This window comes from Vombatus ursinus, unplaced genomic scaffold (genome assembly GCF_900497805.2).
Source record: "Vombatus ursinus unplaced genomic scaffold, bare-nosed wombat genome assembly UNPS02012319.1, whole genome shotgun sequence".
NCBI lineage: Eukaryota > Metazoa > Chordata > Mammalia > Diprotodontia > Vombatidae > Vombatus > Vombatus ursinus.
This window is the reverse complement of record NW_020952097.1, coordinates 3,912,322-3,925,373: the sequence shown is the minus strand read 5'-3', so window position 1 is coordinate 3,925,373 and position 13,052 is coordinate 3,912,322. Positions and strand designations below refer to the sequence as shown.

At 46.0% G+C, this 13,052-nt stretch overlaps 1 protein-coding gene across 1 annotated transcript; it reads left to right on the top strand.

Moving 5' to 3' along the window:
- The first annotated feature begins 226 nt into the window (after positions 1 to 226).
- On the top strand, positions 227 to 10,607 carry PGLS (6-phosphogluconolactonase). The gene is made up of 5 exons (XM_027857787.1): positions 227 to 555; positions 7,252 to 7,359; positions 9,457 to 9,558; positions 9,824 to 9,964; positions 10,258 to 10,607. The coding sequence occupies exons 1-5, from the start codon at positions 253 to 255 to the stop codon at positions 10,393 to 10,395; spliced, it is 792 nt and encodes a 263-aa protein (XP_027713588.1). The 5' UTR covers positions 227 to 252; the 3' UTR covers positions 10,396 to 10,607.
- Positions 10,608 to 13,052: the final 2,445 nt, after the last annotated feature.

The following is a 13,052-nucleotide window of genomic DNA, read 5'->3' as shown; positions in this document are numbered from 1 at the left end:
GCTCCGCTCGCCCCACAACGGGCCACGCTGGGACCGGCTCAACACAGGAACGAGCACCGCAACTGCTCCCTAAGAGGAGAAGTCAATGCCTGCGCCCGCCCGCGGAGCCGCAACTAATGCGGAAGCGTTTGCCCGTCCACTTCCGCCCGGACTGGCCCCATTTCCGCCCGGGCGCCGAGGCCGCGCCCCACGCCGCGCGCCGTCGGCTTCCCTCCCCGCACCCCCGCCGCCGCTGCCGCCGTCACCGCCGCGATGCCGGGGTCAGGCTCCCGCCTCATTTCGGTGTTCCCGAGCCCCCAGGAGCTGGGCGTGTCGCTGGCGCAACTGGTGGTGCAGCGGGCGGCGCAGAGCCGGGCCGGGGCCGGGGGCGCCGGGGATGGGGCTCGCTTCACACTCGGGCTCTCGGGCGGGAGCCTGGTCCAGCTGCTGGCCCAAGAGCTGCCCGCGGCCGCCGCCCCCTCCGGGCCCGCCGCCCCCGCGCACTGGACGCTGGGATTCTGCGACGAGCGCCTCGTGCCCTTCGACCACGCGGACAGCACGTTCGGCCTGTACCGGGTGCGGGGCGGAGGGAGGGCATCGGGGAAGGGGCCTGGCCCGAGGGGGATGGCGACCTCATTACAAAGGGGGCGGGGCCCGGGGGCTCTTGCCTTAGGGCTGTGTGGCGTCCCGGGACGCGGGTGTGGGGATGTCAGGAGCCCCGGTGGTAAAAACGGGGCTTGGGTTACAAGGAGCCTTCCTGATGGCCACGTGGGGTCTAAGGGGCCCCGGTCCCATGAAATCCAGGGTGCAGCTAGGGCAGTGAATAAAAAGGCATTTATTAAATGCTTACTGTGTGTCAAGCACTTTGCTAAGCGCTGCAGATACAAATTTCAGGGTGAGAGAGCCCCTGCCCTCAAGGAGCTTACATTGTCATCAAGGGAGACAACACACGTTGAGGAGTGGTAGCCAGGGATGTGAGCATCTGGGGCGTCAGCCAGTCAATCAACACACTGTTATTAAGCTCGGAATCACTGGGACAGTCATTCGACACTCCCTTTCCAGGCAGTGGGGTAGCATGGTGACTTGATTTGATTACTGACTCTGTAGCTAGAGTCGGGGAGTAGGTCATGCACGAAGGTTGATGGCAAGATGCGTGGGTGGAGTGTGGAGCACAGATGGTCCTGGCCATCTAGATACGGTGGACTAATCGAATTTGTTTGCCAAACAAGGCAACTCCACTCAGAGGAAGAGTTCCAAAGCTGAGCAGGTTAATTTTCGCAGGAACTTGGGGCATTTTTTTTTTCTGTCTGATCCAGAGGTGTTGTTCCTGGTCATAAGGTGCCCTGGTTATAAAAAGGGTAGAGTTATGCTCTCTAGTGTTGCCTGGTCATAAGGAACAAGATGTGGGATCTGGGGGTGGCTTTATTAAAATAGGGATGTGGGATCTGAGTTTTTTTCCTGGACCTAAGGAGCTATGGTGCCTGGTTATAATGAAGAAAATCATTCTTCTCCTTATAAGGGTGATATTCTCAATATAACTAGCCATACCTGAAATCTTACCAGTACAGCTGAACAGGAGTGGATGCTGTCCTGCGACCATGCCAACACTTCAACAGGGAGGGGAGCACTTGTTATTATTATAAGAAACCCAAACTTTTGGGAGCCAGGTTCAATGAAAACAGTTCCCCAGTATGCCCTAACTAGTACTAATCTTGCCACCCAAACTAGTACTAATCTTCTGGTCTGAATCTATTTCTGCAGTTGGTTTCATGCTTGGGTATTACTTTTAATGTTTGTTCACTGAAATCCCGATTCATTGAGGGACCAGCACTCTGTACATCCCAGCTTGTACTCATTGACCATGTTCTGGCAGGATATGATGCTGTTGTCAGGCTCGCAAAATGACAGTCTGCTGCTGAGTACAGGAAAATTTATCTGACCATATTGCAGAAGTCTCATGGGGCTTTTAGGGACTGAGCTGTGGTGGCAATTGACCCAGACTTGTGCTCGAAGTCATGTTTATGATTCTGAAGGCTTCAGACTTTCAATTTATGTTGTAATCAGTTGGTGCCCTTGGCCCCAGATCTTTTGCTGGGTAAATAGGACACCTGCTAAGCTTGTTAGTCAAGTGTTAATTAGACTTCTCCAATTTAGGATCGCACATGGTGGAAGGTAGCCTCTCTGATAGCCTGTCTTGTGGGGCAGATTGTCTATTGAGCCGACCTTTCCCTTACTGAAAATAGCACCATATTGGACTGTGTATGTATAAGACTTCCTTTGGGAGCTCAAGGAGACTTTAGACACTCTGCTTAGCAGAGGTTTTTAACCAGTAGATTTGTTGGCTCCAGAATGAACTAGGAACCGTGTTAGACATAATACGTGTCAGGACCTGATATGTAATGTCCCTTCCCAAATGGATCACTTTTCAGAGAGTTTGCCTGACTTGCCTGTGGTGAATTAGCCTGGATGGGAAAGACTACCATCCTACCTGGGGTTATCTAGGGAGAAGGGGTATTTGACACTACTATTGTTGAGTTGTTTCAGTTGTGTCTGATTCTTTGTGACCTCATTTGGGGTTTTCTTGGGAGAGATACTGGAGTGGTTTGCCATTTCTTTCTGCAGCTCATTTTACAGATGAAGAAACTGAAGCAAACAGGGTTAAGTGACTTGCCCAAGGTCACATACCTCATAAGTGTCTGAAGTGAGATTTGACCTCAGGTCCTCCTGATGCTAGGGCTGGTTCTCTATCCACTGCACCACCTTGCTGCACTTTGTTTCTCTTTACTCTTGTGTTTGTATTCCTTTGTGACTCCTTGACACTACTGACTACCTCCTAGATCAGAAAAGTCCTTAACTTTTTTGTGCCATGCACTTCTTCAACAGTCTGGTAAAGACCATGAACCCCTCCTCAGAATCATATTTTTATATAGGTAAAATAAAATGTGAAGGATTACAAAGGAAACAAAAGGTTATTGAAGATAAAGATGAGATTTATTTCCCATCTGCATTAATGGAACCCCTGAAATCTATCCATGGAACCCCCTTCTTCGATGCATCCTCCCCTCTAGGCTGTCTTTACCTTGTCTTTTCTTGGCTCTTCTACCTGTCCAGATGTTCCCTTTTCAATCTCCTTTGCTGATTTTATCTTCCAAGTCTACTAACTGTGGCTCTCTCTCTTGGTGACCTCAGCACTCGTGGATTCAGTTACTATTCTATGCAGGCGACTCCCAGATTTATGCATTCAGCTTTAGTCTCTCTCTTGGGCTCTAGTCCTGAGCATCACCGACTTACTGTCTGTTGGATATTTCCACATAGGAATCCCAAACTCAGTGAGTCCAAAATAGAACTCATTTGTCTTTCTGCACCAAACCCATCCCTCTTCTTACCTTTCCTATGACAGTCGGGGTACCACCATCCTTGTAATTAGCCAGATTTGAAACCTTGAGTCCTCACTTTTACTCATTTTGTAGACCCAGTCAGCTACCAAATCTTGTCATTTCCACCTACAGTACATCTCACCTGTATATCTCCTCTTCTGCACTTACAACTGCCACCCTGGTTCGGGCCCTCACTGCTTCTCGCCAGGACTAGGTCTCCCCATTGCAATCCATCTTCTACACCAAAAGCTGCCAAGGTGATTTTCCTAAAGCGTGTGTCTGATCATGTTACCCAGCAGTGCCCTACAGCCCCTAGGATCAAATAGAGGCTCCTGATGACATTTAAATCTCTTTTCTCCGTAGTTCTCTCCCATCTTTCCAGTCTTCGTGCATATCACTTCTCCCTTCACACTGTAATCCATGCATACTGGACTACTTACTGTGCCACACAGGACACTCCATCTCCTTTCTTTGCACTGGTGTCCCCTGTATGGATCTGGAACAGTCTCCCTTCTCACCTCTGCCTCTTGGAATCCCTGGTTTCCTTCAGGACTTGTGTGCCGGTGGCATTCTACACGAAGGCCTACCCCTCGGGTGCTAGCTTCCCCACACTACTTTGTATTTATTTTTATACTAATGTTAACACGTATGTAAGTGATATGTGTTCATGTGGTTTCCCCCAAGCTCTTTGTGGACAGGGACCACATTTTCACTTTTGTCTTTATATGACCAATGCACATTCTACCACCTGGCATATTGTATGTGCTTAATAAATACTTGTTGATTGATCTGCTCACTGACCAAGCCTGAGATAGCACTGCAGGATTTTTTTTAGAAAAGAATTGAAAAGAGGGGTTCATCTTTCCAGTGGGGAATTCTGGTGCTGCTCGTTAAAAAGACAAATGGGGAATTGTGACTCCCAAAGCTGAGAAGCCCGAACATCATCCAGGTTCTATTGGCCCTTACCTGATGCACCAATCAAAACAGGTGGTGATCTTCACTGGATTGGAGCTGGAGTCTTTGTGAGGGGGTATTGCTTTTGAGACTGTGTAGTAATTGAACCACCACCACCACCAACAACCTGTGTGAATGTCAAGACGCCATTTGGTTACTGTCAGGTCTTTTTTGAAGAGGGTGTATCTGACCACCTGCCTAAATATTATCATCTGATTTGAATAATTGGAACTGGGTTGTAAATTAACAATAAATAGCCTTAACCCTAACTAGTGGCATATACAAACTAATTTTAACAATTGTTGATGCTTATTTTATTTTTATCAATTTTTTTGTTGGTTGTATAGTGCATAGAACACTGGGCCTACAGTCAGGAAGACCTGAGATGAAATCCAGCCTCAGACACTTACTAGCTGTGTGACCCTGGACAAGTCACTGAACTGCCTCAGTTTTCTCTACTGTAAAATGGAGATAATTACAGCACCTCCCTCCCAAGATTCTTGTGAGGATCAAATGAGAAAATAATTGTAAAGTGCTTAGCACAGTGCATAATGCATAGTAGGTGCTATAGAAATGCTTGTTCTTCCCTTCCTTTCCCCCTTGCTGGTATCCCTTTCCTGCAGCCTAGTCATTCCTTATAACAAAGAATAAATCTGGGGAAAAAAAAAAGTTCCATCAAACTAGCCAGTGCATCAACCAAGTTTGACTTTGTATTCAGTGTTCCACACCCAGAGTTCCTCAGATTTTACCTAGCAGGGAGGGATGCCTTTTGTTTCAGTCAACAATCACTTCCCAGTCATTTCTACCCTACTCCCCATAGGCCTATCCTTTATAACAAAGAAAAAGAGTTAAAGCAAAATCAGCTGACACGTCGACTGGATCTCAGCGTGTACAGTGCTCTGGGCCCAGAGCTGGAAGGGACCTCAGAGACCATCTAGTTCCACACCCTCCTTTTACAAGTGAGGAATTTGAGGCCCAAGGTCTTACCAGCAGGCCCTCGAATCCCAGAGCCAGCAGCCTTCCCACTGTGCCGGTTGTGTTACGCGTTTGGCCTCTGGGACCCCTTGCATTCACTATGTAGTCTTTTAGGGTTGATTCCATTTCTGTGATCATTCTTGTGAGGATCAAATGAGATTCTGTTTGTAAAGCACTTTGCACCCTTTCTGAAAGCGATCGAGAGATGTTGGCTGCTTTTATTGTGATATCTTTTCTCTGTTCTGCATCACTTTATACAAGTCTCCCTCGAACTCCTTACCTGTCAGTTTTTAGTCTTCTCACACTTTACTTCCTGCCGCCTACTCTTTGATCCAGTGACACAGACATCCTTTCTCTTGTATAGAGTGTTCTCTCTGGCTGTCCCCCATGCCTGGACATATCCTTCCTTATCTCTGCCTCCTGGCTTCCTTCAAGTCCTAGCGAAGATCCCATCTTCTACAGGAAACCTTTCCCATCCCCTTTTAGTTTTAGTGTCTGCCCTCTCTTAATTATTTCCTGTTTCTCTTGTATATAGCTTGCTTGCACACATTTCTTTACTTGTCTCTCCCATTAGATTGTGAGCTCCTTGAGGGCAGGGACTATCCTTCCTCTTTTTATGTCCCCATTGCTTAGTACATAGTAAATGCTTAATAAATGCTTATTGACTGACTGCCTCTGAATATCCCAATTCTTGCCATCAGTAACTACTTGGGGAGTTTGTAGATCAACCAGCCTGCCTCTCAGTGTACCCTAGTAGCAAAGTAGCCTACCAATGGGTCTGATTGCCATCACATGCCCAGGGAGCCCAAGAACATAGAGGATTAAGTCTGGTGATCTACCTGTGGTATCCATACTGGTAGACATCCTGGAAACTGGTAGTGAGGATGATAGGTGTTTTTCCTATCACATAGATAAATAATCTACTGGTTATGATTATCCTTCTCACTTTGTATCCAGCTACAGAATATACATGCCCTGGAATTAGTAGAGTTTTCCCTCCGTGGCATCCCACCAAACCTTTGCCTCAAGTTTTGGTTTGGTTTTGTGAGGGGCGGGAGGATGGGGAATGGGAGGAAAGGGAGTTTTAGGAGAAGAGAATAATCTTTAAGTCTGTGACCTTGCCAGCACAACTGAGTTGGAGAGTGGGGGTGGGCAGGGAAGGGCCAAAGATGTCATGAAAAAACCAAACTGAGAAATAAGTTGAATCTTTTGACTTTTCTTTGCCCTTTTCCTCATATGCGGGCTTCTCAGGTCCCATGAAGAGGCCAGCCTCTTCCTGGGAGGAAGGGGATTATAACCCTTCCCCCTTGCCTTTCCTTCCCCTCCTCCCCTGACCCTAGGCAGCCCAGAACCCACCAACTCAAATCCTCTTGATGAGATGACAGACCTCCAGGCCTTACCATCTTCCTGCCTTTATACCTCTCGATCTGCCATTCTTTCCTCCCTCCCCCACCTCCTTTCCTACAATATTATCCAGCCTGCTAATGCATCCTAAGGACCCTAGACCTGGCCTTACCTTTGTTCCTTCCTTGTTCTTTTAGAACTTACGGGGCATGCCAAGAGCCTATGAGCTGCTGAACTGCATTTTATCCATTGTCTTCCCCAGTTAGAGTATGAGCTCCCTGAGAGTAGGGATTGTCTCACTTTTTCTACCTTCATCTGTAGCACTTGGCACTAAGAGCTTAATGAATACCTTTTAGTTTATTTATTCAGTGATGACCAGATTATAGAGCCTGTGGAAAGTCCTGCCACAGTAAGTTTTTCATCTTAGGGCAAGATGAGGACAGCCAAATCTCTGGCACATCAAGGCCTGGGAAATAGGTTCTTTAGGGGTAGCCACAGTGGAGGAGGGATAGTCTATGCCCACCTTAGAGAAGCAGGGAGTTGAAGCCTGGACGTAAGTGGTTGGCTGTTGTGCCCTGGATGTGTGGGTTAAGGCTGAATTTTCTTCCTTTATCTGGTATAGGCTCATCTTCTTTCAAACCTACCCATCCCAGAGAGCCAAGTAATCACCATTAATCCTGCGCTCCCAGTGGAAAAGGCTGCCTCAGACTATGCAGAGAAACTTCGAGAAGTGAGTATTGGAGCTTAGGGCAGGGGGAGCCCAGGGAAGGCCCTTGTCCACTGCTCGTTCCTTCTCTTGGGCTTCCTTTCCCTAGGGGGCCCTGCATGGGGACACAGGTACAAATGGGGAAGTGACTACTTGGAGCCTGGAATTCAGTAATAGTGAGGCAGGTAATGAACAAGATCCTGGCTAACAATTACCAAAAGAAAGAAGATAATGAGCCAAATCTGGAATAATTAGTGTAGAATTCACAAAATAATAAGGAAAAAAATCTGTCTCACAACCGTCATGAAATAACACTAGATGACTGAAGTACTTAGAGATCTTATTCAGTATTTGCAGCCTGCCTGGCCTAACCCGTGCATGTAGCCTCACAAGCTTTGCTTCAGGATTTTGGAGGAACAAGTTGAATCAGACAAACAGTTGCTTTCCTGGCACTGCCTGTACTAATTTCCCTAGAACAGCTCTCCATTCCTGCAACTGACTTCCTGCTTCCATTCTAACCCTTTGGATTTGGGCACTTCAGAGAAACCCTGGGACCTGTGTGGTCTGATTTGTTTGTTTGTTTAGTGTTACTCAGATCCAGATTGGACTTTGTCCCTTTTCCGCAGTAGGGGATTGCCCCGTAGAAAATATGATGGTGAATCTCTCTAAAAACAATAGAGGTTCTCAAATGGAATATGATAGGTTTGGAATTTTTTAAAAAGCAGAAGTGGAAAAAAATTTGGTAAAAGGGAAACAAAAGACATTTGAAGGTACACATAAAGTCAAACCAACTGATCTTTAATGAGCAAACATCTGTTAAATACTTGCTCTGTGCAGGATGCTGGGAAACAGTCCCTGCTCTCCAGGAGTTTATATTGAAACTTAAAGACAGGGATGTAAGTACTGAGTACTTAAATTACAGAGATAACTTAAAAATCATAGCTGTCCCAGGAGAACAGGATAAATTAAAAACCCAGAATCCCACACTACAGGAAAAAAAGCTAAGACTATTCAGAACTTTTTAATAGAGAAAATTAAATACAGTTTGATTAAATCCACATATCACCTCCAGAGAAAAACCCCTTATTTGAAACTCGAAAGCATAGAGCCGCTAAATTTCATGGTTTTTACGCGAAACAATAATTTTTGAAAGTGTCCAGGAAAAAGACCTTCCATTGTAATGGAGATCTAACAGTAGCATCCTGAAGGATAATTGAGTTAAAGAACAAATCATAATAATAATTAATAATTATGTGAAAGAGAATGGTATCAGTGAGACAACATTTGGGGGAATGTAGCTAAAGCAGGCCTCAGAGAAAAAAGAATAAGTGTATGAAAATATACATTAACAAATTAGAAGAAGATTAATGAACTGAGTATGCAGTTTTTAAAAAAAACTAGAGAGAATCAACAACTAGAACCCAGAAAGAAGTACAGAGGGAGGACGATCTAGCAATTAAAGGAGAAATAGATATAAAGGGGACCACAGAAATGATAAATAGAACTAAGAGCTGGTTCTTTGAGAAAGACTAATAACATAGCTGTGTCCTGAGCGTGCCTGGCTGTGTGACAGCAGCAGCAGCAGCAGCAGCTCTTCCTGCGTGGAAAGAGAGAAGGCCCCCTGCCTGAGGAGGAGGCCCAGCCCAACATGCACAGTGACCTAGCCCTAAAAGGACCAAGGTGTCAATGGCTTGGCTCTGCTAAGGTCATGGGGTGAGGGCTAGAGTGTTGGATGTAGGAAGCTGGTGGAGATGAATTCTAATCTTGCCCTTGCCGTGTCTTAGCCCTGTGACAATTTATGTTGCCTCCTTTGAGTCTTAGTTTTCTCCTCTATAAAACAGGTATCATAATAATGCCACAGTCCCAATTTTGCAAGGTTGTAAGTCACATGTGAGAGGTCCAAAAAGTGCTCTAAAGAAAAGCTGATTCAGGAGAAGCTTGTGTTCAGTCTCAGAAGTGTCTCCGCCTCTTGTCTTTCCTTCCACTCTGCTCCTGGGACACCACAGGCCTATAGTCAGAGTCTCCAGACACAAAAGCAAGGGCCTTTCGCTTGGCAGAGGCCAGGCTGGGCATCTGACTGAGGCAGGAGTGACCTTTCTTGTGTTTGTTCCTCTCCCTCAGGCCTTTCAAGGTGATATGATCCCAGTTTTTGACCTTCTGATTTTGGGTATTGGACCTGATGGGCATACGTGTTCCCTTTTCCCTGATCACCCGCTCCTGCAGGTAGGCCAGCTTTGGTAGTTGGGTTGGGCTGGGCTATACCAGCTACTGCTGATCTAAGCCTAGGGCTGGGTGGTGGTCTCCAGGGTGGCAAAGGCACCAATTTATGGGGTTGAAGCTAATCAGCCTCATTACAGGCTCTGTGCATGTTGGGGTTTAGGAGGAAGGGCCAAGAGCATTCCAAGTTCAGAGTTTGGTTTGAGGGCCATAGATTGCTTCCTCTGGTGCCATATGATTTCTTCTTGCTGTTTGGACTCATTTTCCCTAGGAGAAGGAAAAAATTGTGGCCCCCATCAGTGATTCCCCAAAGCCACCCCCTGAGAGGGTGACCCTCACTCTGCCGGTACTGAATGCGGCACGAATGGTCGTGTTTGTGGCTACGGGAGAAAGCAAAGCAGCTGTTTTGAAGGTAACAGTCACAGTTTTGTGTTCTGTGATAGTAATGAGGAATGGGAGTTGGGGGGGGACATCTAACTGTGGGGTATCCCTAGAAGGGGATGGGAACAGACACTGTCCAGGGTAAGTTCTCTGGTGTGGGAAGATTTCAGAATGGCAGTGTTTGGGATCTCCTATGTCTGAATGCCCCAGGTCAAGGGGAAGGACCCCAAGTGCCCTCATGTTCCCTCTCTTGGCCTTGGGAAATGTCTGGGAATTGGGGGTGGGGTTGGACCTCATGCACTTTCTCTTGGGATGGAGAAACAGCGGATCCTGGAAGGTGATGAGAAGAATCCACTTCCTGCTGCGCTTGTGCAGCCCCACACGGGGCGGCTGTGTTGGTTCCTGGATGAGGCCGCGGCGAAAGAGCTGACCATTCCATTTGAGAAGCATTCCATTTTGTAGCCAGATGGGCCCAGATGTGCCAGACCCAGAGTTGACCTCTGCACACTGTTTCCTTATCTTTCTCTTGATATTTTTACAAAGACTAGCGGATGTGGGGCCGCAGGCCTCTCTCCTGGGGAGGGAGTGAGTGAGCCTGAGAACAGGCTCATGAATTGTATACGGTCTCTCTTGTGTGACCATCCAATATTAAAATGTGAATTTAAGCTCCGTAACTGTCTCCTAGACTCTTGACTGTCTGTGACAAGGGATGGGGGAAATTGTGGGTTTTGGGGGCGGGGTGGTACTCTGTGGTAGGTGACTCTCCTGGCTGGCCAGTGGGGCAGGTTCTGATGGGCGCTGCTTAGTTAGCCATTTCCCAGGGAAGGTCCTTGAGGTGCTGTTCCATCAGGTGATACCTGGTCTCTGTGGGTTGTGATGGTTCATACAGCCACACTGGGATAGTTCTTAAAATCAAGTCGATAAACCCTCATTAGGTACCTCCTCAGAGCTGGGGATTGTTCTAGGAGAGATTGAAATACAGATGTGAAAAACCCCATAGTTTTGGCCTTCACTGAGCTCCCGATCCAATAAAAGTTCTACAGCCTGTAAATAAATACTCAATGGTTCAAGGAAGAGGATGGGGGAAAGAGGAGAGCAAGAAAAATGCCATGAGGCCAAGGTCACTCTTAGCTGTTGGGAAGGATGAGGGATGCCTCATGAAGGACGTGGTACCTCAGCTGGGCTTCAAAGGAAGATGTTAATAGGGAAAGATGGGGGCGGGCAGGGGTATGTAGCACTGGGAACATTTAGTAGTTCAGTTTGGCTGAAACTGCCCAGAGAAGACCAGTGTGAAATAAGGATAGGAGATTAAATGGAACCAGAGCTTGGAGAGCCTTGAATACTAATAAGAAGTTTGTATTTGATGGTAAAGGCAATACGGAGCTACTGCGAGCCTGATCAGGGAAGTGGCATGGTCACAGCATTAGGAAGATTATTTTATTTTATTCTATTCTATTTATTTATTTATTTTTAAGGCAATTGGGGTTAAGTGACTTGCCCAGGGTCACACAACTAGTAAATGTGTTTGGTCTGAGGCTGGATTTGAACTCAGGTCCTCCTGACTTCAGGGCCAGTGCGCTGTCCACTGCGCCACCTAGCTGCCCCAGGAAGATTATTTTAATAGCTTATGAAAGATGAATTGGAGAGACTGCCAATGGGAGCACTAGTTAAGATGCTATTAGAGTAATTTAGGAGAGAGATAGTAAGGACAAGAATTTCCAGTAGTATAGACTGTCCTCTACCTTGACCTACCCCCTACCTCTTCTCACACCCTTTTCTAATTTTGTTGACAGTTCTATCATCATCTCAGTCACCCAGCCATTCTCCTGAACTTGGAGTCATTTCTGACTCTTTCCTCCCTGCCATCCCCTACACCTAATCAAGGGACAAGTTTTTTTTCTCCCAAAACACTTTACTTATTTGATCCTTACAATTTACTCCTTGAGATAGGTAATAATCACCATTTTACAGATTAAAAAAAAAACAAACTCAGAAGTTAAGTGACTTGATCAAGGTCATACAGTTGGTAATTGGCCAAATGGAATTAGGAGTCCTGTTTCCCAACAGCCAATACAGTATTTTCTTTGCTCCACCCTCCACACTGTCTCTTTAAAAAAAAAAAATTATTTTTTGTTAAATATTTCCCAATTTCATGTAAAAAAATTGAATCATTTAAAAAATTTTGACTTCCAAATTATCTCTGTCTCCTGTCCCTCCCCTTTCCTTGAGAAGGCAAGCAATTTGATTTCAATTATACATGTGAGATCATACCAAACATATTTCCATATTAGCCATGTTGCAAAAGAAAACACAAAGAAAACAAAACAATAAAAATAAAAGTTAAAAAGTATGCTTCAATCTGCTTTCATAGTTCATCAGTTCTCTGTCTGGAGTTGGGTAGCATTTTTCATCATGAGCCCTTTGGAATTGTCGTGGATCATTGTCTTGATCAGGGAGATAAAGCCTTTCATAGTTGATTATTGTACAATATTGCTGTTATTGTGCACAATGTTCTGGTTCTGCTCACTTCACTTTGCATGAGTTCATGTAAGTCTTCCCAGGTTTCTCTGAAACCATCCTGCTTGTCATTTCTTATAGTTCAATAGTATTACAACCATATACCACAACTTGTTCAACCATTCCCCAGTTGATGGGCATCTGTCAAGAGATGGTTGGGATGAGATATTACTGAAAAGATTGAGTATATATGACTTCACAACTGATGAGATATGGGAAGGGGTGTGGCAGAGAGGGAAACTTCAGAAGGTTTAGGAGCATAGGTGACTGAGAAGATCGTGGAGCCGTCAACGGGTGTGAGAAGACGGAGGAAGGAAGGTAGGGGCATGTAGGGGATGGTGTATACTGGGACAACCAGATGGACATGTCTAGCTGGCAATTGGTGGTGTAGGGTTGTAGCTTTTGGGAAAATGGAATGGGAGATAATTATTAACTACTCCCTGCATACAGGTAGTTGTAGGTATTGTAGTCATAGGAGTAGATGAGATCCCCCTGCCTACACTTTCTTCTTTGGTGAAGAGGGCCTAGGACAGAGATTTAAGGGAGGGGATAGATACACACTTAGGGGCAAGAAAGGAAGCATGAACCAACATAGAGGCAGA

Coding starts and splice junctions, on each gene's coding strand:
- PGLS (XM_027857787.1), top strand. CDS start 253: ATGCCGGGGTCAGGCTCCCGCCTCATTTCGGTGTTCCCGAGCCCCCAG. Junction 7,360..9,456: donor ATGCAGAGAAACTTCGAGAA/GTGAGTATTGGA, acceptor CCTCTCCCTCAG/GCCTTTCAAGGTGATATGAT. Junction 9,965..10,257: donor GCAAAGCAGCTGTTTTGAAG/GTAACAGTCACA, acceptor ATGGAGAAACAG/CGGATCCTGGAAGGTGATGA.